General features: G+C 40.8%; 2 protein-coding genes across 2 annotated transcripts in view; one reads left to right on the forward strand and one right to left on the reverse strand.

Moving 5' to 3' along the window:
* Positions 1-3,143: 3,143 nt before the first annotated feature.
* On the forward strand, positions 3,144-11,155 carry LOC109971996 (voltage-dependent calcium channel gamma-1 subunit). The gene is made up of 4 exons (XM_020620575.1): positions 3,144-3,381; positions 8,679-8,753; positions 10,413-10,565; positions 10,695-11,155. Exons 1-4 carry the CDS (start codon positions 3,144-3,146, stop codon positions 10,925-10,927), a joined length of 699 nt encoding a protein of 232 aa, XP_020476231.1. The 3' UTR covers positions 10,928-11,155.
* Positions 11,156-19,358: 8,203 nt separating this feature from the next.
* Positions 19,359-27,326, reverse strand: part of helz (helicase with zinc finger) — a 51,684-nt gene continuing 43,716 nt past the window's right edge. Inside the window, 10 exon segments of the mRNA XM_020620586.1 lie at positions 19,359-19,769; positions 19,772-19,921; positions 20,032-20,323; positions 21,934-22,558; positions 22,782-23,040; positions 23,958-24,465; positions 24,650-24,732; positions 24,865-25,069; positions 25,472-25,659; positions 26,835-26,880. Of these exon segments, the coding sequence (XP_020476242.1) occupies positions 19,534-19,769; positions 19,772-19,921; positions 20,032-20,323; positions 21,934-22,558; positions 22,782-23,040; positions 23,958-24,465; positions 24,650-24,732; positions 24,865-25,069; positions 25,472-25,659; positions 26,835-26,880 (2,592 nt within the window). The 3' untranslated portion in view covers positions 19,359-19,533.

Genomic DNA, 27,326 nt, shown 5'->3' on the forward strand with positions numbered 1-27,326 from the left:
GTGGTTGTCTCATTAGAACAGAGGTTAAAGGTTGAACAAGCCAATATCTGTGAAGTCAAGAGTTGTTGCTCCTTGGAAGCCATTATAGCAGTGCCATCAGTGGAAATCTTGGTAGGTTTTGAGAAGAGCTGGAGCAATTATGGATTCACTGTGGATTATAAGACAATAAAATCAATATTGCCTGCAAACAACAACTGCACAACTGTCAATAAAATATGGACAAAAAGACAGTTGATCAGTGAAGGATGAAGGTGGTGAAACATAACAGGTTAGTGACTGAATTACTCATATAACACAAGGTACAGGATTTAATTGCAATGATGTAAAGTTTTTGCCAATTAAATATGTGTTTATGGTCATATTGAGCCATTCACCAATAATGTCTTACCACCTGATATATTTTTACTCTCAATAAGCTGAACTTCACTAGCTAGGGTCTGCCCTCAGTGTATGAGAGAAGAATGGTGCTAGGTTATGGACTGCAGTTTGGGGAGAAAGGCTTCGGGGACCTGAAAAATACAAAATTCTCAGTCACAGTAGATGTCTTCAGATGGCCTTGACTTTTTTTTCCCAATTTATAGTTCTCAAATTTATTCCACAATGAGAGACAAAAGCGAGTCCTCATATTTTGGGAAGCATGAAATAAGTGAATGTCCAGTATTTTCCCTTCATAAATTATTTAGACTGTTAAACAAAATTTCTGACAATTCTTTTCTGTCATATTGACAAAACTATTAATCAGTGAATCATTCCAGCCCTAAAATTTACTTAGCTCCAGTATCATGAAAAATAGGTGGCTAAGTGTCTTTGCTTTGACCCCCTGCCTCATCTATTGTAACATGAAGTATAACTCATAAACTATTCAGGAGCACACCCGTTATAAATCAGGCTTCCAAAGAATTTAGAATTTAAAATAGACTGGTATAGGTGTGTTAAGGATATTTTGATCAAGCACAGCTACACAGCCAAGTCAATGGTGATAGTTGGCACCCCATCTAGTTCAGAGCAAGGAATCATTTCAGCCAGTTTATACTGGGGGAAAGGTGGGAAAACATTCTGGAAAGACCAGTATTTTCAGGAATAGCACAATTCTCCTAAGGGCAATTTAGAGTCATTGATTCACCAGAGCTTTGTGTGATAATGATAATCTGACTGAACTGCCGTGATTTGGGTTGTGATTCAGAAGTCTGAAACCAGGAACAACATGCACATTCAGCTAGCCAGACTTCCTGTCTGATTTCCTGTGAGGAGACAGTTCACTTCCCTAAAATCATAGGTGCACGCTGTGTCATTGCTTTGTCAGTGGAGTCGGTCTATGGTGCAGACGCTTAGTTTTGGACATCCCACGATTAATTTTTGAACTAGTTGTCAACTTGTTAACCTTTATTATTTTTGTAGTTTTGGACAAATGTTATTTAGAAATTGAAATGCTCACATACTGCAAAGCAAAACGGCGGCTCAGAGGAGCATTACAATGGAGTCTATGAATGATCCCAATGAGGAGCAGTCAAACAGGCTGTCAACACTTCTATGTGAACCTAATCTAAGTAACATATTTGTAAGTGAAAATAGAAGCATAAAATTGTGTAAATGATGACATAAATATCCATTAGATTTGGACTGCTCCTGCCTTGTTGGATGGATGGATGACTATAATGGACACCTGCGCTACAAACTCTTTCATCTTCATGTTCAAATTCTGTTGCTGCTTCTTATAAACCTGGGCTTGTTTAAAACATCATGGTTCCTTGAGTGAAGTTGTCAAGTCTCCCAAACTTCTGTTCACTTTCACACCAAGGAGAAGTGGGTCACAGTTATGATAAAGAGACTCAAAGTGGGCCAAGGCTTAAAAAAGATAAACATGATGATTTACTTTAGCGGACTTATCAAAGGGATTAGCACACCTCTCAGGGTTTTTGTATTATCTGAAGTACATTTTCTCCTTCACTCATTTTACAACTCTGTTTCAGGAGAAAACCCATCTTTAGAAGAATACTTTCTTATACTATTACAATGACAATGTATTTTGAACATTTTCAAGTATTAAAGGAAAAATCCAAGCCCTTTAAAATGTGATCAGATCTACAGCTCTTGTTAATCATGCTCTGTGGCTACATTTTGCTTTGCTGAATTTTTGTATATTTCATTTCAACTGGCCAAAGCTCAGAGGAGATGATGTTACACAGACATGTGCTCTTGTAATGTGGCTAGTTAGTGACAGCAGTAGACATGTGGTGTTCACAAAAATGAGCAGGAAAAACAAGTTAAAGTAAGATTTGATAATACAAAGACGACACATTGAGCATCCCAATAAAGACAGATTTATGATCATTTTAAACTCTGGACTGTAGTGTTAAGTAAGCATCCTGACTGGACTGACTAAAAGCAGTATTGTTACATTAGTGTTGGAGCCAAGACGCTGCTCTTTGTAAACACATCCACTTTCATCTTATAAATAATTTACAAAGACAAATCCACAGTGAGGTGGCGTTGTAGTAAAGCAGACGGTAAAATCACAACCACTGTAGGTGGCTGGAAACTAAGAGTGGGAAAATGATTCTCAATATGCTTTCTGAAAGTTTGCACAAAATATGGATGAGAGAAAATTATTTATGTTTTTGTTTGTTATAGTGAGTTACACATCTCCACCCACTGGCACTGTAACTGGAAAAACAGGCAACCTGACAACTTGACTCACACAGTCACATTAATAGAATCCAGCCCACCATCCCCCTCAGCAAAACACTTACCAGCACATGCAGCAGCCCCCACACCCACTGCCCAACATGGCAGACAGCTGGTTTGGTCATCATCTTCACTGATCCGCCTCAGCAGCTGTACATGTAAGTCTAAACTTACAACTCATAATGGGTAAGGAAAAGAGGACTTGAAACTAGGACAGAAGAAGTCTGGCCCCTTTCCCTTTGAACCTGAGGCACAGATTTGCGACAGGGGGAGAGAAGACACTAAACAAAGAGAGCAAAAGAGACTTTTTGGGAAGAACTTGTTAAAGTCACTGAGGAAAGAAACCCCTGGGACAAAGACCAGTGTGTCCACGTCACAGAACATCCAACTTTATTGATTTTTTACAATCATATCAGAGGACGAATATTCACTGAACTCAAATCTCACCACCTGGAATCATGCAGAAGAGCACCAAGATAAAGATTGCCATCTTCGTGCTGCTGGTTGGTATGGGTTGCATGTTAACGGCGGTGGTAACAGACCACTGGGCAGTGCTCAACCATGAGGTGACAAAAGTCAACACGACCTGCGAGGCGGCCCACTTTGGCCTCTGGAGGCTATGCAAAAAGGTGATCTACATGTCCTCTGAACACAGTGTGAATAGGCAAGGCTGCGGACCCATTACTCTGCCCGGAGGTAAGAGAACATCTGAGAAAAGACCTTCCTGTCTCTAACAGATAAAATGACATTAAAGTTATGACACTAAAGTATTTAGACAAAAAAAATCTGGCATTTTTACTGTATGAGTATTGTTTGTGTTGATGAGGTATGAAGCTGCTCCATAACAAGGCCTGACAAAGACCTTAGCTATCCCTTAGGTCTAAAGACTTACCTCCCACCCCCACTCCCAAAAAACCTTCTAATGCTATATTTCACAAATCTGTAAATTCCCGTTAATTACCAAATAATTTCCTAAGTTACTTGGTAAACGTCTAGTTATTTGTAAATGCTAAATTAGTGCACACACATGAGACTTTTATTGAGAGGACAGAAGATAAGCTACACATGTGACCTGTGAAATCTGTCTGTAAACAACCACACAATTCAGCATAAATGAAGAATAACATTTCTAATGATAAATGAATAGCAAATATTAATTGAAGTTTATATTGAATGATTTCTTTCTTAAAAATTCATCTGGAAGGCAATAATACATAAAGTCAACACAACTCAGTGAACTAACAACAAAAATCCCAGAACTTTGTTTCTATTTTTGTGTAATTAGTACTAACCTGTGTAGTTCTTTCTTGAAAACTTCCCAAATATTTATAGGAAATAAGGCAGAGGTCCACTATCTTATCTGCTACTCCATTACATTTTAGAAGGAACTATTTGTAGTGTGTATATCTCTTTTCTTATCCCACTATACATTTACATGTATTCATTTTTCAGATGTTTTTGTCCAGTGTGACTTATAAGGCACAATCCAAGCCACAGAATATCAAGAACAAGTCTTATGGTACTTACCACACTGTACAGTCATAATTAGGATTGACTTGATTTTTATAAACCATTTATTTATCAGTTTTATAAAATATAGATAATCCAACCAAACTCAGATACTAAACTGCTTAAAATGCTTAAATATCCAGTATAATATAACATATAATACAACATCCTGCTACTGATAATATGACATTTGAATGCAAGAATTTTATATAGAAGAACATTTTATATATAATGGACTATGTTTACACTGTGCTATTAATACTTTTACTAAAGTGAATGATCTGAATACTTAGTCCACCACATAATGTGGAGCCTGATGTCCTAACAAGGGCTCAGCTTGCTGTGAATGTCTCAAAATAAACTTTGCATGATAACAGATGCTCTTACAGCTACTTGAGTAAAAAGCAAACTGCAATTGAATAAACTGGCTGAAAACAGTTTTGAGTAGTTGCTGGTTAGCAATGATTCATGTTTCAGTGACCTCAAAGTGAAAAGCACTCATCTGTTGAATGAGTGTAGGTCATGAGTGTAGGTCATGAGTGACGCTCCGCTGGCTGGTCGAGCGTTACCTGAGAAGCAGCTATCTGACTGTTGATCGTTATCTGAGCCGACATGCCACTTTATGTAAATAGGGCTGGAACTTCTCACCAAATCTGTTCCAAACATAAAGCGCAGAGAAACTCCCCATGTATGTCCTAAATCATGGTAAGTGTTAAACTTTTGGGAATCCCAGACACTGCCTGCCCTGAAGGGGCTTCTCAGGATGAAATGCCTGTAGAGGCTCCTTTGTGAAGGCATGACAGGCATGTGCTGAGTATCCAAATAAGTTCAGCTCACCCAAGCATACAACAAGGAATTCTTCAGATCGCGATAATGCCGCAAATGCTTCTAATAAATGGGCCTTTCTCTACAGTTGTTCTTTTTTAATTTAAACAAGAATTAGATCATGTTATAAGATAACAGTCACTGCAAAAAGCCAGACCACCTCAGACCACTGCTAACAAATTGTTATCATCTCTACAACAATGCAGGTGATCTATGATTGCCTCCTTGGCAGCCTTTATTTAGGAAGTAAGTAAACCTCCTAGAGGTTTCCTAAGTGTAAAGGAGTTTCTCCCAGCTCAATAGCTGTATTTGGAGAAGAACATTATTGTTTATCATAGCTACACATCTTCAGAGAGGTGCCAGCCTCTGATCCAAAGCAGGACTCAGGCCGTGTGTGAGGAGGTCCTGTTCGCCGTGAGACATTCATCTGGAAAATATGGGCTGAGTTGTTGTTTAGGTTGACTGCCTACAAGGCGCAGACAGTGAAATGAAACACTTTATGTGCATAATACAGACTTGTATTGTATGACACATCTGCTCTATGAAAAAAAGTCAATTCTGAGCCTAAATTTTCCTTAGGAGTATTCATCCATCCATCCACAGAGGTGCTGGAGCCAATCCCAGCTGACACTGGGCGAGAGGCAGGGTACATCCTGGACAGGTCGCCAGTCTATCACTGGGCTCCTTAGGAATATATTGGGGTCTATATTTATATTGGCATTCTGAGCTGCTGTGAAGAGTAAATAAACAACTAGTGGAGATACAAAGTTCCTCCATTTAATTTCAAAGAATCTTGTGCTCTAATGGCATTTTGGCAATTTCAGTGGCCACAGGAAAAAAAAGTCACCATAGTTTCACATACAGAAATTGATGACTGAGAAAATGATTTTTAAATAGTACTGTGCAAATTGCTAAGCAAGCAGTTGTTGTTGTCATAAATACAGGCCACGTAAATACTCAGCTGTGCTGGGTGGAAGCCTTGAGGGTCATATGTTTCAACACCGGGGTTCTTCTGAGTGACGGGGCCGTCTGTTGTCCAACCAAACTATTCCCACAAGACCTTCCCGTAGCTCCATATCTCTGTGCAGACCACACAGCTACTCAGATTACTTTACGCCCCCAGGAACAGGATGCATAGTCCAGAAAGTGAGCAGAACCACTGGCATTTCACTTTAATAGGTGCTCAAGTGACAGAGCAACAGATAGGCATCAAATATGGAGATGAGGAACTGCCAGTGATGAACTCCTATATAGAGATGTGGCCATATGCTATTGTGGGTTTATAGCTGTATCAAAGCTCCATGATAGTTCTTAGGTTTAGAGAGCTCGACCTGTATCAGAAGAAAAACATACAGTAAAGTAAGTATTGGTAGTTTTCTTCCATTAAATTATTACATACTGCACAGGATTTATCAGATCCTACAGTGCATGTCTTTACTGTGGCGTGTACACTTTTGCTGACCCTGTCTTCACATGGTGTAGGTTATAAGAGTCACATAGAGCCGGCAAAATAAAGACACTGACTCAGAGGTCGGACCCAAACTTAACTGTAGACACAATGAATTGACAGTGTACGTTAAAGCTATAAAAGGTGCTGCTGTGGCATGACAATGTGCAGAGATGCTGCTAATCCAGCATCTTCACCTGATCTTTGCGTAGATGATGGATTGCCCTATTAGGAACAAAGGAGGCTCTACAGAGCTTGTCAGCATAGCCTAGCAGTGTGAGGACCAACAACAAGTGGAGCAGCAGTGGTGTGCTCTGTGTGTGTGTGCGTGCCTGTGGCGGCATGCTTCCTCAGATGAATGCAGATTAATTTATGACCACCAGCTTGTCCTCGTATTTGTGTTGAAGTTTGCACTCTAAAGATGGTACAAGAAGGTATAATTAGCCAACTCACACACAATCATATGTGGGAATTAAAGTGCTTGATGCCGATAATGAGCTCAAAAACAAATGCCAAGTGGCTCCACTTAAACATACTTAACAAACCAGATATGCATTTAGTGAATGAAGAGCCACTTGTCCTGCTGGGAGTTCTTACACTTTCAACTGGGAACCCACAAAAGAAACATTCCCTGGTGTTGTATGAGTTGTCTTGTGTTACAGCAAAGCAGTACCGTAGACTGAAGAGTGAATTAGATTCCATTAAAACCCATGAATATTCACAGTGAGGTTTAGATATTTTCTAGCTTCCCTTTTGAACACAAGGTTTGACTCAGAAGCACAACTCGTCTCTATCACTCCCTCCTATGTGCCTTCTGCACTGAAGCACACTGGAGCTTGTTGCTTAGTAACAACCTCTGTGTTTTTTTGTTTTTTTTTGATGACCAGTCCCTGTCCTCATTCATAAAAACATTTTTTTATATGTGAGCCAACACAATATAGCACACAGCAATAAAAGCTTATTTCAAAGGAGGCCTTTAAAAACATCCTTATGTTGAACTGGCTCAGAAAATATGATTGAGACAAATTGATTTTGCCTATTAAATTAAATTACCCAGTATTATTTCCTAGACATCCCTAGAAACTAGACATCCCTTTTTAATATATCACGGCTGAAACATGTAGCCTACTGAACAGGCACCAAGCAAAATCCTTTTCTGATTTCAGAAGGAAAATACCCCTGAATTTCCAGCTCTGAAAAGTGTTCGACATGACCACTCACCCTGGCGTTATGGGCTGGTCGCAGTGAGATGTGGCAAAATCAGGTTGCTTAGAGAGCAGTGTGCATTGAATGATCAACAGACAAGAGGCAGTGCAAAGTCAATTTAGAGGCAAATCAAAAGCAAAGTTCAGAATATAATATTTGCTACCAAATAAATGGAGCCTATCTAGCTTTGCTGACCTGCAAAAATATGCCAAAAGAAGGCGTTCTGCACAATAAAACATGCAAAGCAACAAAATTAACTTAAAATTAACTATTTACTAAAATCAATACATTCAAATGTAACCTCTTTGTAAGATTTTGATTTACATGTTTTTCTTAGTAACTGTAACTGAATACAATTACATTTATTTTGTCATTTCAATTACGGTAGTTACATGTAACTAGTTACTCCCTAACATTGGTGCACATTTCATACTTGTAACATGTATGTATTTTTTCACCACAGCGAGAAATATGAGTTACAAGTCAAATGTAATCAAGATTTGACAGGAGACCAAGCCTGTTCCTACACCAGAATCCATTTTTTAAAACTTATGACACAGCATTAAGTGCTATTTTCTACCAAACCAGACTATGACCAAGCACGTAAAGTGCCATGCCTTTATTTGCACAAATCCCTAAGGTTTAACATTTCATCTGGGTGGGAAAAATTGAATGTGATGTGTGCTGTAACCATCTTTACTTTGACAGTCAAACCACATAAAGGAGGCTAGGACCCTGCACAACATAACACAACCACTTTTTGGTATTACAAGTACCATATTCACACAGTTTACCACAGCAGATGGAGTACAGCTAGTGGTGCAAAAGTGTGTGGGGCAACGACATGGCCTAAGCATAACATATGATTATTTTATGATATAAAAACACATTAGTTGTCAAAGGAAAGAGAATGTAACTAGGGAAACAGTACTGACAAAATCAGTAAATGTGGGTTTAACTTATTACTAAATCCTATTTTCTTTGCTTGTTTGTTTTTTCCCCACAGTGGAAAACTGCACTTACTTCAGGCACTTCACTCCAGGACAGGATGAGGAGATATTTGAATACAAAACACAAAAAGGTAGGTTTCTGTTCCCGGTTCTCCTGTTGCTGTCCATCCTGTCTGAAAATGAAAAGAAGAGAGGTTCATTTAGAATTTCATTTTGTAAACATACTCCTTGTTAGGACATCCCAGTCCGTGTCAGGTTGACTCACCTGCCACTGCTGCTCTGTTCTCTGTGAGCTCAGGTTTGCATTCATGTTTCACCTCTGACGCGCAGTGGCCGTGTTCGACCGGCTGTCAGTGACAAGACCTGTCATCAGACGTTTAGAAGCCCTGAGTGAGAGGCAGTTGAATTTTCCTTTGACTTACCCAAACCTCTGTCCAACTGTGGATAAAGGTCGATGTGCATACACAGGACGTACAGTAACTAGCAAAGCAACACGTTGTGTCCTTCTGTATGAATGTGCATGATATTATGCCACATGGTATGCATGTACCAATATACACATAAATAATCCCACAAACACACATGAACCAGCAGTGTACACTATATAAATAAACATTCATGAATGTAAAGAGGATGCACATACAGTTCTGTACACACATCTACGTAAATGCACATGAAGAGCAAAGCCATATAACACTGTCTCAGAGAAATCATTATCTAACAAAAAAGAACACATATTCTGTGATACTCTGATCTCAGACTTAGACAGTGGAGGAAGAAATACTCAGGTTGTTTACTTCAAAAAGTAAACAAAACGTAGCAATACCACAATGGAAAAATACTCTGTATAATTTTTACATTCAAATTGCTTCTTAAGTAAAACTACAAAAGTATTAGCATACGATACACTCAAAGTATTAAAAGTATTCATTATGCAGAATGGCAAGGTTCACATTATCATATTATTAGACTATAATATTGATGTATTATGCATGTCATTTAATGTTGCAGCTGGTAAAGGTGAAGCATATGCTTAAACTATGAAGTACTTTGCATGCTGCTGGGTAGCTAGTGAATTTCCCACCAGGGATCAATAAAGTCCTATGATTATACTGTATTTTCATAAATACATCTCAGTCTGAAAAGTAATTAAAGTTATCAAATAAATCGAGTGAGTAAAAAGTTCAGTATTTTCCTGTAAAATGTGAGGAACCGTTCATTAGTTCAGTACAGCAAGTCCTATATGACCGAGGAACTTTTCAATGTCTATCTTGTGTTAATTAACTTTGGTGTTTCAGACTGCATTATCCAACAAGCTCCACAAACCTACAGTACCTTAGAGAACATACCGAGTTCAGGGTGCGGGCCATCTCCCCTAAAGGAACGCCTCTCCCCAGGGCATGGTTCACAGGCAAACGGGCAGTAGATCAAAGGCCTTGCATCCAATCCTCCCTGCTCAGAAAGACAAGACAGCTGCTGTTCCCGTTATACAAACACACCATATCTGAAAATACAAGGACCAAAATTCAGGCAGATTGTATATTAGTGAATATTAAGATGATTGCTGCCCTGCGATGGATTGGCGACCTGTCCAGGGTGTACCCCGCCTTCGCCCGTTTGCCGGCCGGGATTGGCTCCAGCCCCACCCGTGACCCCACTCAGGGATTAAGCGGTAGAAAATGAATGAATGAATGAAGATGATTGCTTTTATAGCACAAAGCTTTATAACATATGTTTGGTTCTGTACTGTACAGTTTGAAAATGTGAACACTTTGTCTCTTTCTTTCCAGAGTACAACATCTCTGCTGCAGCCATCTCCATCTTCAGTGTGGCCTTCATGATCCTGGGGTCTCTGTGTTTGATAGTATCATATACCACTACAAACAAAGGCAAACAAAGAGACTACCTCCTCAAACCTGCTGGCATGTTTTATGCATTTTCAGGTGAGTTCATTTAACCAACAAAACTGAAACATCCTTGCTGCATTTAGAGCCTGGGAACCCGCAGCTACCCCAGGTGTTACCACAGGCTGTCATATCTGACTCACATTTACCCTTCTCACTCCTGCCCAGGTCTCTGTGCCTTTATCTCACTGGAGATGATGCGCCAATCAGTCAAACGAATGATCGAGAGCGAGGACACGCAGTGGGTCGAATATTACTACTCCTGGTCCTTTGCTTGTGCCTGTGCTGGTTTTGTTCTTCTCCTTCTCACTGGCTTTGCCCTCCTGATCCTCTCGATGCCCCAGATGCCCAGGAATCCATGGGAGACTTGCATGGACGCCGAGCCAGAGCAAGCAGAGTGATAGCTAAATGGACAGATGGATGCAGGATGAGAGCGATTAAATCTTTTCTTTTGAGTACAGATGTTAGATTAATTTCAAGAACAAGACCTGGCCATAACAGGGTAAGGTCACGATGACAGAAACCGGCTCTGGTAGATCGATATAGATTGATAGAAAATAAAACCCAACTTTAATTGTTCATCTTTCTGCAGTATGTAGGAATCAGAGGCAAGAGAGCAGACTTGAAGGTTAACGGTCATTTATTGCTGAATGGTCTGGGGAAAATAGCATCAATATCAATAAGAGCAACATGCACAAGCATAGAAAGTATATGGGTTGGGGGTCTACACTCCCAGTCTCACTTTGCTTCAACAATAACATTTCAGATACTGATTCCTTCCCTTAATATGGTCAGTTACATGGCCAAAAACAGGCAGATATTTGAGACTAAGAAGAAAGCATGTACACGTTGGAATATAAAACGTAGACCACACTTTGCAGCTGTGCCCTTTGCATGTAGGGCGTTTCCTTTGACTATCCCTTACATGGGACACTCCACGGGGAGGACAACTGTCAACTCTGTCAGCACAGCCTGCCATTTCAAGACCAAACTGTTGTTGGGTTCCATCAAGCTTCTTTAAGCAACAGTTTTTATTCATCAGCCATGATGGCAATTTTACCTTCCTATAATTGTTCAGCAACCTGAATGTGGGCCTTTTGTCAGAGTTTGAATGTTTGCATTATCCTTTCTGTTACATACTGTTCATGTTGGTGACCAAAGATCAAATTTGATCTGTGGAAACCATCAAACATCTCAGTGAGAGCTGACCCAGGCATTTGCAAAGAACATAACACTTTCCTTTTGCCATATTCCTTTACAACAACAAATGATTACAAGTTACTGCGTAGTCTGGTTTGGTCTCCCATACTATTCAGTGTATGATCAACATGCACACCTTACTGAAAAAGTTTAAATAAGAATATAATAAATGCAAACACACAAGCTACAGTCATGGCCAAAAATGTTGTCACCCTGCATTTCTGTCAGATAATGCACCACTTCTCCCAAAAAATTGTTGCAATCACAAATTCTTTGCTATTCTCAGGTTTATTTCTTTTGTTTGCATTGGAACAACACAAAAGCAGAGGAAAAAGCCAGATCTGATCCATTTCACACAGAACTCCAAAAATGCACTGGACAGAATTACTGACACCCTCAGCTTAATATTTGGTAGGACACCCTTTAGACAAAATAATTGAAATCAATCTCTTCCTGTAACCATCAGTGAGTTTCTTCCACCTCTCTGCTGGAATTTTGGACCACTCTTCCTTTGTCAACTGCTCCAGGTCTCTCAGATTTGAAGGGTTCCTTCTCCCAGCTGCTGTTCTGAGATCTCAACACAGGTGATCTATGGGATTTAGATCTGGACTCATTGCTGGCCACTTCAGAACTCTCTACCTAACTGTCTGAAACCATTTCTGCTTTTTTAAGTCTGCTTTGGGTCATTGTCCTGCTGTAAGACCCATGGCCTCTGACGGAGACCCAACTTTCTGACATTGGGCCCCAGAATTCATTGGTAGTTTTCAGATTTCATAATGCCTTACACACAATCAAGACATCTGGTGCCTGAAGCAGCAAAGCAGCCCCAAAACTTCAGTGACCCTCCACCATGTTTGACTGTAGGGACCGTGTTCTTTTCTTTGAAGGCCTTATTTCATTTTCTGAAAGCAGTAGAATGACGTGCTCGACCAAAGAGCTCTATTTTAGTCCCATCTGTCCACAGGACATTGTCCTAGAAGGATTGTGGCTTCCTCAGGTACATTTTGGCAAACTCCAATCAGACTTTTTTATGGTTCTGTGTCAGCAGTGGGTCCCCCTGGGTCTCCTACCACAGCATCCTTTGTCATCCAGATGGCAACAGATAGTGTGAGCTAACACTGATGCACCTTGCCTGCAGGTCAACTTGAATTTGTCTGGAAGTGGATCAAGGTTCTTTATCCGCCAGTCAATCCTTTGTTGCAGTTTGTCATCTATTTTTCTCTTTCGCCCACATCCAGAGAGATTAGCTACAGGACCATGGGCTGGAAACGTCTTGACAGTGGACACAGGAACAGCCAGATCTCTGGAGATGGGCTTGTAGCCTTGAGACCATATTGTGGTTCTCAAATCCTCAGACAGTTCTTTGCTCTTCTTTCTTTTCTCCATGGAGTTCTGTGTGGAATGGATCAGATTTGGCTTTTTTTCTCAAATTCTTTGTTGTTCCAATGCAAACAAAAGAAATAAACATGAGAATACCAAAGAATTTGTGATTGCATCAGTTTTCAGGGAGAAATGGTGCATTACCTGACAGAAATGCAGGGCTGCTGATATTTTTGGCCATGACTGTACCTGACACAAGGGTCACTTAATTATGTATGATATCTTGTACATATCTTATGTTCTTCAGTTGAATTTTGTGTGGCATCGCTCAAGGAATTACAAGATCTATACACTGTTGTATATTTCTAAGACTTAGAAAGGACCTTTACAGATTAAGAATATGCCTTTAAAGTAAAAGCTTTGTGAGTAAATCAGTGATTTAAAGCCAAGAAGCAGCAGCAGCACAGAGCTGATTTGTGTGTGTGTGTGAGGCTGAATGCTAAACACCCACACTGTCACTGCACAGCAGTGATCACGCTGGAAAAGGTTCAGTTCTAGCAGGTGCACATAGAAGGGCTTTTACTTTTTGCTGACAGCGTCCAAATCAAACTGAAACAAAAAATTCTGTGTTCATTTTGATGTCTCACAATCAATTTGATACATGTGAAAAACTGGTGCTTGCATCTGATTATGTCATTGCATTTTTGCTGTGTGGAACAAATGTACAGAGGATATATAAAAACTCACTTGAGCTCATGAACTGTGCTTCACAAGCTTTAGCCATATAGGCAGACAATTAGAGAGGTACAAACAACGTGTCACCTCATCTGCCACAGAATTTTATTTCATCTGTAGAAAGAAGCATGCTGTTTTGTTTGAGAATGGACTGTCATTAACCAGTCAAATCACACAAGCACATAATATACAAAGGAAATGCAACTCAAAGGCGTGGCGTTTGGCAACACTGCACACCAGGTGGGTTATTTTTAAATCATAGCTGTCAATGAAAGTTGCTATTTTGACTTGCAGTTTTAAATACACATTTCACATGCAGCACTCTACAGCATGAATGAAAACGCTGCTCATTCAGTTACAGCTTTGCAAACTCAGTATTTGGTATGTGCTTAAACAACAATGAACAAAATGAAAATGTGGACGGGTGCTGCAAAGTAAAGTTCAAACTAGTTTGAGTCAGGTGAGCTTGAGAAGCAGTTCATCAGGATGATATGTGTGGCTTGACTTTTTTCCCCCTCTATTCTTCTATCTCTGCCAGGGGTCTGCCAGTGCCTGAGAGCAGCGCAGACCTCCTTTACCCTCCTCAAAACCATCAAGCACACAACCAACCAAGTATATACAAACATTCAATATCCTCATAGTTCCTTCATTCATCCTTAGCGAGGGCGGGTCCCTGCTAGTGAGCAGTCTCTCAGCAAGGCATTTGTTTATACCTTGTTTGGCACCGTCTATGACATAACCTCTGCCATCCTAGCCATGCATATAGAAGTGAGCAGTTTACAGTGGGAGAGCATTTGCCCTTTTTGTGCAAAACCTGGCGTAAAGTTACAGAGGATCATATCAGTCTCAGTGGTTTGTGAGAGCTGCATCCATCATTACCAGTATGAGCTTCTTGAAGGGCAAAAGTTCATTTAGTATGCTTTACTTTTAAATTAATTGCTTCTTGTTTTCCCTGAATGTTATTTTGCCAACACATCTAACTCAAAAAACAAAAAAAAAAATACTAAAAAGTGAAATAAAGAGAAAAGAGGAATAGTAAAAGGTTGATATGATTTTTCTCAATTTTTAGTTTTAGGTTTTGGTCTTTTTCATTGATGTTAGCATGCAGTCAGTCAAGTTTTGGAATGCAGCCGATTCTGTGTGACTATGTTTCTTATAAGCTCTATCTTTGTAATGAAAATTAAATATGGAGCAGCTCTGGAAAACCGGTTTGACCACTTTATTTGCCATGTATGAGAACTAAAGAAGAAGATGCTTTATAATGAAAACTGATGTTAAAATACTGTATTGACACGGCCTCTTCATTCACAGGCTACCACTGTCTGCATTCTCCCAAATCACTCAGCACTCTGGGATGGGGAAACTCCATAACATCCATCCATTGTCTAAACAGCTTAGTCCCAAACGGGGTCACGGGGGGCTGGAGCCAATCCCAGCCAGCTGCGGGCGAAAGGCAGGGTACACCCTGGACAGGTCGCCAGCCCATCGCAGGGCCAACACACAGATGAACAACCACTCACACACACACAAGCACTCCTACGGGCACTTTTAGAGACACCAATCAACCTATGCTGCAGGTCTTTGGACTGTAGGAGGAAGCCGGAGCACCCGGAGAGAACCCACGCAAGCACAGGGAGAACATGCAAACTCCGCACAGAGTTGGTTGGGGCTCGAACCCAGAACCTGCTTGCTGTGAGGCAACAGCGCCACCATGCTGCCCCAACTCCATAACAATGCCATGCAAACACTGTCACTTCTCTCTAGTGCAATTTTTCAATGCAGAGAATGAGGAGGGGGGAAAAATGACAAATCAACCTGTTTCAATAAAAAACACTTTAATAGAGAAACAAATAAAAAAAAAAGAAAATAAACCTTTGAAACACAGTCTATATCCTTTATTATAACCACCACCAATTGAGATGAAGAAGAGTAAAACAGATCTATTCATTATTTTGTACCCACATGGGAGGAACCAACAGGGCTGGGAGGCTGGGAGAACAGGTGTGCCATTGATTCACTGCAGCGAGGGAAGGAAACAGAGGAGAGCTAACAAATGACAGGGAGAAATGTGGCTGAACACAGTGCTCTCTACTGGCTGGGCAAAAGGTTGCTCCCTTTCCATGTGCCCCACACACAAGTTGGTTTGTTTTCATAAAAAATGAAACGAGAAAACAACCAGTTCAGATGGTATATAGTGATATATGGTGCAACACTGGGGGGGGGTGAGCACATTTCTAATACAACTTCATTTGAAAAGCCAGTGGTGCTACCCTTCATTTCTTAGCAAAGACCTTGTCAAACTCATGTTTTGAAAGAACACAAAGATGCTTGAGGGGACAAATATAAACTCTAAATGAAATCTCTTTAAAAATGTCTTTGGCTCAATTTGTTCTGCTTTAAAAATAAATTAAAGTATAGCAGAAAAACTGGTGAAACATTAGTACTACACTGCTCGAGAGAGAAGCCAAGGACCGCTTTGTGGAAAACCGATTCCCCAAATAAAAAAGCCATAAGTATCAGAACTTCGACACACACCAGGGAGCAACCTCAGCTTTAGCCCTGATAAGTAAATGCAAGGAACAAACCAAAAAAAAAAAAGAACTTGTATGACCATTACATATTTGACTGACATGTTCTTAAAATATTAGAATAGCTTTGTTGATAATGTCACCAGTTATTGTACACATCAAATAGCATACCAAAATGCAACTCTGAAGGTTGAACAAAAGCTTTTTTTTCATCCACAAACCAATACAAACCAATAAAAGCAGGAATAAAAACCTGTCAGGTCATCTCAACATGCATGAAAACAAAAGTCTTCACATTGAAAAGAAAAGAAAAATAAAATCCAGGTTGATTGTTCTACAGCTGTGAAGTGGTGAGAAAAAAAACAAACCAGGACAAGTGCAGCAACATAAAATATATTGTACAGTGATACAAGTTGTTTTGTAACAACAGCAACATAAATTCTTCTCCTTGTCAAATCATCCAGACACCACCATAAAAAAAAACACCTCTAAAAAACTTACAAGATGCTGCAACTACCAACCAGGCTGTTGTTGTTGTTGTTGTCCATTTCTAGAATTATTTGTGAACTTGCATAATTAAAAAGGGTGTTCCTCTTTTTTTTTGTACAAAATTGAGGTGCTCCCAAAGTTTTTGTTTGTAAATACCTAAAAAACGCTTATTTACAAGAATGTGTTGTTCTCTGCTAAGTCAAAAAACCTGGACCTTCAAATCACAATGTCAAAACTTCAAAATAAAATCATAGCTTGGTTGAAGCTCTCCGCTGACTGTTCCGAACACAGCTAACGCTAAACCGATCGCTTTCTGAAGAAGAGATTTAACAGTGACAAACTGCTGTATGGAAACCATGGCACAGTACATGTTTTAACAGTATGTTAGCAAAGCACGACTAGTTCCAGTATGTCTTTTATCATTAAGGGAATACATATATTGTATCTGCATCGTTTGGGGGCGGCAGCGGCTCAGGAGGTAGAGCGGGTCGTTTCCTAACCGGAGGATTAGCGGCTTGTCCAGGCAACATGTCGAAGTGTCCTTGAGCAAGACACTGAACCCCCAGTTGCTCCCGGTGACAACACCGGCATGTGAGTGTGAATGGACAAGTAGTGTGAAAGCACTTTGAGTGTGCTGTAAAGCATAGAAAAGCGCTATACAAGTACAAGACCATTTACTGTGTTTTTACATTTTACCTGCATGTGACTAAAATCATCAGGGCTTTAGTATATTAGCAGTGAAATTCATCTGCATGTAGATGTGTGACCAACTTGCGTGTCAACCAAGACTGGGATTCAAACACAGCTGTCCCTGGGTCATGTTAATCATGTTTTGGGCTTAACAGAAAAATTTATGTAGCTTTTAAAAATTTTATTAAAGAGAGTGTGATCCATCTACTGCTGTAGAATCAATAAACCAATCTGATCGGATTGATACAAGGATAATTGGATTCTCTGAATGACCAGGAACAACCTCAACATTATCAATTCATTCTTCTTACGTACAGCCCAAACACTGACGTGCTACCAGTCATACATTTTTGAACAGCCTATTGTATAGTTACCTTTACCATGTTACTTCTCGAGCAGTGTGCTGAAATAAACAGGGGGACTGTTTTCTTTTAATGCTGTGAAATCAGAAAATATGAGTAAGAACTGGGAAGAGATTTTGGAAAAAGGAAAATGATCCACGTAGTTGGCAGAAATGGGAGCAACTATCAGCTCAGGACAGAAAGAGGTGGTTACTGTTTATTATAAGATTCATTTTGCTCAAGGATTAAAAGATTGTCTTACAGAAAAAAATGGAAAAGGATCTTTGCAAAATCAGTCTTATGCTGCGAGGCATCTAGAAAAACATCTGTGAGAGCAGCTGTTACATTATGCACAATATGTCGCTAGCAACAGACTGAGCTGGAGCATTTTCAGTAAAATAAAAAACAAAATGCCAAAAGCATTCCACACCTAAAACATTCTTTACATAAAACTTAAGTTGTTCAAACATCTGACTGGCAGCACTGATCCCACCCTGCTGCAACTTACCTACCATGACACATCAGTCTGACCTCACTGCTCTCTTCACATTCACAAACCCTCCGAGTACTGAAGAACCCCCCCCAACAAACAAACAAACGAAATAACAACTCCATTTGCATTAGTCATATCCTCAGACGTTACTGAAACAATTTCCCTGGTGAAAATTTCACACACAGTCCATTTGACAGGAACTGGGGAGTAACTGTAACATGATGTAATGACTGTCTCAAAGTAGTAATAAAATAAAAAGAAACTTAAAAAAAAGAAATGAAATGACTGAGACACAGCCACAAGCAAAGCATTCTGGGACAACCCCTATCACAGAAAGATGTCTGGTGTTCTTTAACCCCTAATGCAAACAGAGTAGGGAGAACATGGTTGTCCTCATTTTGACAGTCATGTTGCTTTCGCTCAGTTGTTGCTGATGACACAAGTAGAGTGAAGTGAAATAAGTAAAATATGCAATCCAACATTTGCATTGTTGTTTTTCTGTAAATAATCACATTTACTACTAAAGACTCCCAGATAAGGATATCTAAGAATTAAGAATCAGAAGCCAACAAATGGAAAATAAAATCATATTGCAAATGCTAGCATGATACAGGAATTTAAGGGCATGTCTGTGAAATACAGTTCAGTCTTTTATTTCTTTATATGTACAGATAAGAGGAAAATTTATCTACTTCTATACACTGTTCCATGTAGTTTGTGTCAGTTGACCACTTAGCTTTTGTCCATTACCACAGCTACAGTAATATAAAAATCAAGATGCAACGCCATCCACTCAGAACTAAAGAAGACAAAATGATAAAAACTTCAATATACTTATTTAGTAACCAACTTAACCAACTTCAATAATAAAAGATTAGGAGGTAGCTAAGTGGTCAACCAAATGTTTTTTTGTTTTTTGTTTTTTTTAATATATATTTTTTAGCATTACATACATATACAAGTGTAGATAATATAAGTATATTATCATATATACATAATGAGTATGTATATATACCAGTAATGCATTGATTATATATACGTATTTTCTTCACAGATATGAGAAAAGATGAATGTTACAAATTAAAAGTTAAAATGAAACGATGCAGAAAACAAACCTACTGATAGAAACTATTTATAAATGCACTTTTTTGTGTTTTAGAAAGTTTTTTATTTTTTTTAAGTTTTCTTTTACTATATGAGAGGTGTAACACTCATTTAAAGTATGAATAGTACCCATTGCTACCATTTGAACTTCCTATACTCAGCTCTTGTAGGAGGGAGAGAGGGTCGCTATTCTTTTTGACCTGTTCAGGGCGAACAGCTCGGGGCTTGGGTGGGGCCCGGAGGGCGCTCGCATAGGACATGGTTGGTTGTTTGCTCAAATTTGGAGCCCCCTGATTGGGCTCTAAGGGAGCCTGTGGCGGTGGGGGCGGTGGGGGGCGGGCTGCTGCTGCTGTTTATTATTGGGCATGAGAGGAGGAAACTGTCCAAGGTGCTGAAAGGAGTTGAGGGAGTGTGGGTGCTGCTGTGCTGCTGTGGCCTCAGCCTTCAACTGCTCCTCCGGCTGACGAAGAGCCTTGGGAGCTGCCACAGGTCCCCCTAAAATGAAATGAGAGGTGAATGAGACTTTATTGAACAGATAGCGAAGACTCTAAACTAACAAAAACTATTCAAGCAAAGAGATGAACAGCATATTTGGCAATACCTACCCAGGAGATCACGGTGCTGAGCGAGTGTGCTGACTCCGTTACATGGAATGTTCTGGAACGGGCCAGGACCTCCACCATTACTAGGCCAGGGGTCATGTGAGGGATAGACATAGGGGGCGTGTGGGTGCTGATGATGTTGCATGTGCATCTGGGGGTGGTCCTGGTGGTCTGATGTACAGGGCTGGGACTGCTGTGACAGGGCACTGTGGGTGTTGGCTGGAGATTGTTCATCTGGGTAGCTGGAGGAGATGCGGCGTTGATAGAGAGGCCGACCCGGACCCCGGGGTTCATACTGTACACACAATTATGGATAGATAATGAAGAGTCAAAGTAAGAATCAGGTATTAAGTCAGGTGGGAGTGATGGAATTGTGAGCTTAAAAATAAAAGTGACTTGTAGCTGTTTTATACTCCTACAAACTGCACCAGGGTTGTTTTGGAAAGATCAAAATACCACAGAGTTGATATGACAAGTCCTAGTTCTACTGCAGGTAGTTATTTATGAGATCGCACTTGCTAGTAGAAATAACACTGGGCCCAGCAAACAACTCTTTATCTTTACAAACTTTATATAGTGGGCAAAGTGCTGTAATCCATCAGTAACAATGTGAGTAATAAAACACGTTTTTTCTAAATGCATTTTGAAACAGATATTAACATACAGTGCTATGAAATAAAACAGTCTGCATTTCACACCTACTTTTGCAGCGACTTCTAAATGTGACTGAGTCCGAACAACAAAAAGTAAAGCAACTTTATTTATATAGCACTTAAAAAAGATACAAAGTGCTCAACAGTAACATACTACACCATAAAATTGTCATAGTCATAAAACAAGTCATAAGACCTTTCACAATCACGAAGAAGAATCAGACCACCATAAAAACAGTAAGTGTCTCACAAAAGTACTGTGAAATAAAACAACCATGGCAGCTGACGAGTCAGAATGGAAAGCCAAGAAGTACAAGTGAGTTTTCAGGAGGGATTTTAAAAACTACTAAGATCGGGGCAGACCTAACATCCAGTGTTAGGCTATTCCACAGCCTGTGAACTTGAGCCTAGACCTAGGCACATTTAACGGAGACTGCTTGGCAGAGCTGAGTGGTCTTCCTGGCACATGGAGAAGTACCAGCTCTGTGAGATACGGGAGTGCTAGACCATTTAAAGCCTTAAAAACTAATAGATGCAGTTTAAAATCTATTCTATAACGGACTGGAAGCCAGTGAAGTGAGGTGATCAGGTCTGTTTGTCACGAAGTGAGCTGCAGCATTTTGAAGAAGCTGAAAACAGCATGACTGATTAACCTCAGTAGGCAACATCAAGGCGCTGATGTCATTTCTATAAAACAAAAAAGGCTAGACATGGTTTGCACATACCCTTGTGTGCGTCATGTGTTCATAGAAGTGGACATGGAACGCATGCGCGCACATTCCTATTTGTACTGCAAATTGAAGGTCTGCCTTCTGTCCACATATGCCAATGTTCTAAGCATTGTGGTACATGTGCAGTTGGTGCTTTTGCTGCATTGACTGACTGTGTGGACACAAACTTTTGACCTGCACACGGACGCTGGCACAGTGTCTGCACGGACCCTTGCGGAGTCGGGAAGACAAAAATCGCATCACTCGACCAGTGGACATGCGGAAGCCACAAAATGCTATCCAGGATGTTATGGGAACTACAGGTATACATAGGTTTGGTCCCTTATGCAGATGTTTGTTTAATATAGGTACTGCAGTATCTTCTTAATGTAGTTTTAACCTCTACTTAATCCTGTGTACCCTTGTAACTTCAGTACAGAAGGATTAAAGTCTACCTGTTCTAGTTATCTGCTAATTACACCTAACTATTAAATCACAAATAGTGAGGCAAAAAAAAAAATGAATGAAAGAATAAATCTCACCTCATCTACATTGTGAAGGGCTGTAGCTGCTGATGTTCTTGGAGACAGTGGGTGATAGGATTCCTGGTCTGTACCTTGACTTTGTTGTTGGTGGTGTTGTTGCTGCTGCTGCTGGTGGTGCTGATGATGAAGTTGCATCAGGTGGACTTGCTCCTGCCTGCTGGGGTGAGCCATGATGGGCAGTCCATAAGGAAGGCTGTGGCCCTGGTTCCCTAATGGGTGGTTCTGCTGTGGTGGGTTCACTGATGGAGCGCCACTGTGGGACCACTGGGCCTCTTGCAGAAGGTATTTAACCTGGGAGGGAGGGGGGCTGGCAGAATGAGCTGGTGGCTGATGTTGGTAGCTACCAGTATTGTAGAGAGAGTTTCCTGGGTGCTGCTGCTGCAGAGCTGGGTTGCTGAGAAGGTTGTCGTTCAGGAGGTCACGGCCAGCGTCATGGGAGTAAGGTCCTGATGGAAAAGGTCCAGCGTGGTTGGAAGTGGCAGCTATAGAGGAGGAAGGGTCACCTGAGGCACGGGACTGACGGTACTGAAGGAGACGAGACTGAGGTGGGGGCTGCATCTCAGCTGCTTCCCTGGGTTCAGGCTGTTCCTGTGGGGGCATTTCTCTCAAGAGGCCGGGGTACCTGGGAATTAAAAATGTATTTCTTTGTATTCGGTATCATGTATTAAAGCAACAGCAAGGACAAATAAGAAGGTTAATAATAACTAAAGGACAACCAACAATCAACACACAGCAAACAGTTAAGCTCAATTTAAAACTGTTACACTTCACAGACTTTTAAGATTTACAACTATTTTAATAATTTCTTTAGAATCAAGTTACCAGACCATGGTGTTTTGTCTAACCTGGTGAACGCTGGCCCAGAGGAGGCAGAAGCAACAGTGTCATCCTCCATGTTGGCACTAAGGGCCCAGCTAGCTGCCCGGAGCAGTTGATGGGGGAAGCGAGCCATGCCAGGTTGAGCAAGATGGGCAAGCTGTTGGGGCAGAGGGAAGGCAACACTGCCTTGGAGGAAAGGTCCTGCTGCCTCCCCCCACTGGCCCAGCCTGGCTGCCTGCTGCTGCTGCTGGCTCAGGGCCTCTAGAGCCAAGGAACCCTGGAGGTCTGAAAGGGCAACCACATGATTAGTTTAAGTCACTGGTGTTTCCCTCACTATTCGGTGGGCCAGGTTACTGTACTGTACATTAGGAATCTCTCAACGAAATCTTTATGAATCAGCATCTAGCAAAAAATTCAAACCAGGAATGGTACAAAATAATCAAATTTACCTATTACCTTTTAAGAATATTTGACAGAAAACAATTTGATTCTGTGCATCATAAGGAATGCAGAGTTTATATGTTCACTCTTCACTGATAAAACCTTGGACAGCCAGATTAGCTTGCCACAGTGAAATCAAGTTTTATAAGAGTAATGTGGAAGGCACTGAACATCTGTAGCAGATAAAAAGGAAATCATGACTAAGAACTGGAAGCAAACATCATGCAAAGCAGACTGTTTTCAGAGAAGAGTCTCGCCTAAACTGCAAGCAAGTGGAGGCAGTTGCAGTGCTCAGGAGGATATAGCAAGGACAGGGATTCCAATGCAGTGAATGGGAAAGTGGGTCCACATTTTGACTGGTAGTCTATTTACTTAATCAAACAAAAAGATGCATCAAAATAAACAATTCTGCCCAACAGTTCAGTGCTTCTCTAGGAAAGATATCTATGTGAAAAATAAAATGACAATCAGCACCTAATACATCATTCAGAATGAAAAGCACCTTCTAAATAGCAATGAGAAAAATCTGGTACAGCAACCAGGATGAAAACCTTTGCACCTCCCTTCAGTTTCCCTTCTATAACATCTCATGCTGGAATATTTCGCAAATTAAAGATAGAAAACTAGGCAACAACCATTTTGATAATTAATCATTCAAATAATTTACTGTACAAAATAAAGATTATCTACACTTTGTATTTTAACTCTAAGGTCAGTTTCCTGGTGCCTAAGAAAGGGCAAAATGATGGTTGTGCACTCACCCAGACCATCTCCCAAGCTTCCATCCTGTCCATCCTCCCCAAAGCTGTTGACCCTGTTGTGCTGTGACAGACCCGGGTGGTGGCCCCCTGGGTGGCCCAGTGGAGGCCTAATGGAGCTGCTCATCTCTTCCACACCTCCAGACTCTGATCCATCCAAAGTGGGAGACTGAACAGCCCTGTGAGGAGGTATGGGGCCACTGAAGAAGGAAGCATTGTGGGTACTACCAGCATAAGCAGGACTGAGCTGCTGCTGCTGACTCTGTTGGGCCATTCCTGGGTGTTGAGGCTGGCTGACCCGATAAGGAAGTCTGGAAACCGGATACTGTGGGGGGAGGGCTCTTCCACTAGCAGCACGTGGAGGAAAAGCTGGGCTGGGTGATGCCAGGTGGTAGTTGAGGGGTCTCTGGGCAGCTGAGGGGTCATTTCGATGGATCAGAGCATTGGGAAATCCAACCAGCGCGTCTGTCTGAGAGTCTAGACTTCGACTTTGGCCTGTGTCTAAATCTCCCTGGACCAAAAAAGTAAACACCGACCCAAACACCATAAGCAAAGACATTATGGCTTGCCAGTTTATTTATCATCATCCAGTCACAAAGCTTTTACCATACGTTTCAACTTTGGCACTGTGGCTCTACATGAAAGAGTTAAGTTGCTTCTAGTTAAAAAAAGAGTAATAAATGCCAACAACTTACCTGTTTTTCCTTCATGTCTACATTTTTTCTCTCTGGTGTCTGAAGACGACTCTTTTCTGACTTTAGACATCCTTCTAATTTACCTAAGAAGGAGCCAAAACCAAAATCAATCCTGAGCCTTTAGGGTGTTCTATATAGTTACTTCTCAAGATCAGAAGCCACAGTAGTACAGTCAATTTCATGTCAGGTGGCTGCATAATAAAATCAAGACACACCATTTCTGATGGAGTCTGCCTGTAGCTCCTTGTCAGGGCTGGGCTGGCCCATGCCTAGAGAAGAAGGATGGGCCACCCCACTGTAAGGGACGGGGGAGCCTCGATTCTGGGCCTGCAACAGGTTGAAGTTATAGGCCATGGCTGCTGGGTGGCTTATGATGCGAGGGTCCACAGCAAAGCGATTCTGGTAACCTGTCCAAGGCAACTACGGAAAATAAAGACAGGGATGGGCAGATTATTGATCAATACACTATAACAGAAAACAGGGAGGTAGACACATGAAACTACTGTATATGGACAACACATTACCAAAAATAATGATTTTAAGAGGTAATACAAGTTACTGAACAAAACTTTACACAGAAGCGTTTACATAGAAGTGTGCTACATAATAACAGATTTAATCTACAGGAAACCAATATTTTTGCATAATATGACTCAAATATTATATTGACAAAGTCATTTTCCTGTGGTAGGCTATACTAATAGTCAGGGGAAAATTCTCACACAGAAGAGGAGCTGTTACATGAAACCTATGGAATAATTTTCCACACTCTTACTTGTCCTAAATACTCAGAGAGTTTGTTACCAGAAACGGAAAACTTACAGGCAGGGGCATGGGCATGACCATGTTTCCACCATACACAGCCGGAACATAGAGGATACTGGTGCCTGTATGAGGATCTATTCTCTGCACAGGACTCGGTGACTTGCCCATGCCAGCTGGTGTGCCACCCAAGGGTGGTGTAAATGCGCGAATAGGGTTTCCCATTAGCACGGCTGGGTTGGGTTGGACTGCAATGACAGAAGGTGGCAAGGTGAACCAAGTAAACAAATGGTTTTTAACCCTAATATCATGATGTTGATAGTAAGCAAGACACAAGCCCAAGGTATCTAATAAGGTGGAGCTTAAAATTTTTCACTAAATATGCTGTGATTCTATAGAAAAGGCTAAATATAAATATCTGACGGCCAACTTGTGTTAATGCTGACAAAGTGCACCACACTTAGATTTTATTTTCCAGCTAGGCTAAGAGAGCTGTCTGACGATATGCAGTTGTAAGCATCGAAAACAAAGTCACTGTCTCCCCTAGTAAACATCACACTAACAACTCCTTCCTGTGTTGTTCAAAGCTGCATTGCTCTGACAACTTAAACAGCCTCGGGCTTTCATGTGTCTATTCGGGCTGCTGCTCTAGACTGGCTCATTCCCAGCTGTGAAGATGTTTAGGAAGACAGCAAAAAGAAACAAAAGAAACTCTGTACTGCTGCTCCGCTGTAATATCTGACCAATGTATTTACACAACATAGTGGACAGAGGTAAAATGACAACTGAATCCTTTGTACATGTTCTCTAAGATGCAATAGTGATGATGTTTACACAGTCATTTAATTGTATACTGCTGTCCGTGCTTTGTCTTCTTAAGGTTTGTTGAAGCTTACAATATAAACTAATTAGATACAACTTGACAATGGTGGTTTACATTAAAAGGGATGTTCTGTACCATGCTCAGAGTTTTCCCTTTCCGCTACAACTCTGGCTGCACATCTGGGAAAGAGGCAACTAACCACCATTTAGCCTGCACATCTCTGGAGAGCTGCAGATAAGAGGGCCTTTAAAGCTAGAAAAAAATTGCCAGATCCCTGCAACATAGATAGAATTCACCAAATGTCATAAGGTGTGTGCTCAAGACTTGAAGTCTTTCCTAAGGAATACTGCTACATGGGCATTTTGATGCCAAGTTTATCTCAGGTGTACAATGGCTTTGTAATATACATCTCACTGGGATAAGTCTCAATTTTAACCTGCATCTGATTTCTTTCCTCACATTACATTAAAATAATATAAAGACATTAAAATAAAATAATGTACTTTTGACATCTGTTATATGATAACAGAAGACAATCAGGAGCACAAGGGAGGTTTTAATACAGGAAAGGAGTAAGCACTGAGTGTGGGCTACACTTACCATATCCTTCAGGTGGAAGGTGCTCTGTGTGGTTTGCATGTTTTCCCTGTGAGATAAAAGACTCATTAGGAAGTCACAAGGCAAGACAAAGAATGCATAAAGGCCAAACAGAGAACAGAAAGTCAGGCCAGAGCGGAGTGGTGATGAGTGTGGGGTACTAGGATTGCAATGACTAAACTCTCTCACTTCTCTTCTCAGACAAAACCTCTTTCTCTAGGTTGCTTCACAATAACACTCCATCTCCAGCATATGTGCACACAGTTTGACCTGAATCTGACCTGAACCACTAATGTGGGCTCTAATATGAGGCGAAGATGATGAGTGATTTTTGAGGCTGGTAACTCCAGCAAACTTTTCCTCTGCAGAGGTAGTTCTCGGTCTTCTTCTCCTGGGGTGGTCTTCACGAGAGACCGATTTATCACCGCTTTTCTTTAAAAGAATCGCACATTCAAAGTTTTTGACATTTTCCAGTTTGACTGACATTTGTGTTAT

This window comes from Monopterus albus, unplaced genomic scaffold, assembly GCF_001952655.1.
Source record: "Monopterus albus unplaced genomic scaffold, M_albus_1.0 scaffold242.1, whole genome shotgun sequence".
Lineage (NCBI taxonomy): Eukaryota > Metazoa > Chordata > Actinopteri > Synbranchiformes > Synbranchidae > Monopterus > Monopterus albus.

What these genes read in the sequence shown, in the direction of transcription:
- LOC109971996 (XM_020620575.1), top strand. Translation starts at nt 3,144, where the DNA reads ATGCAGAAGAGCACCAAGATAAAGATTGCCATCTTCGTGCTGCTGGTT. An exon ending in ACCCATTACTCTGCCCGGAG is followed by an intron (nt 3,382 to 8,678) that starts GTAAGAGAACAT and finishes TTTTCCCCACAG; the next exon opens with TGGAAAACTGCACTTACTTC. An exon ending in CATGTTTTATGCATTTTCAG is followed by an intron (nt 10,566 to 10,694) that starts GTGAGTTCATTT and finishes ACTCCTGCCCAG; the next exon opens with GTCTCTGTGCCTTTATCTCA.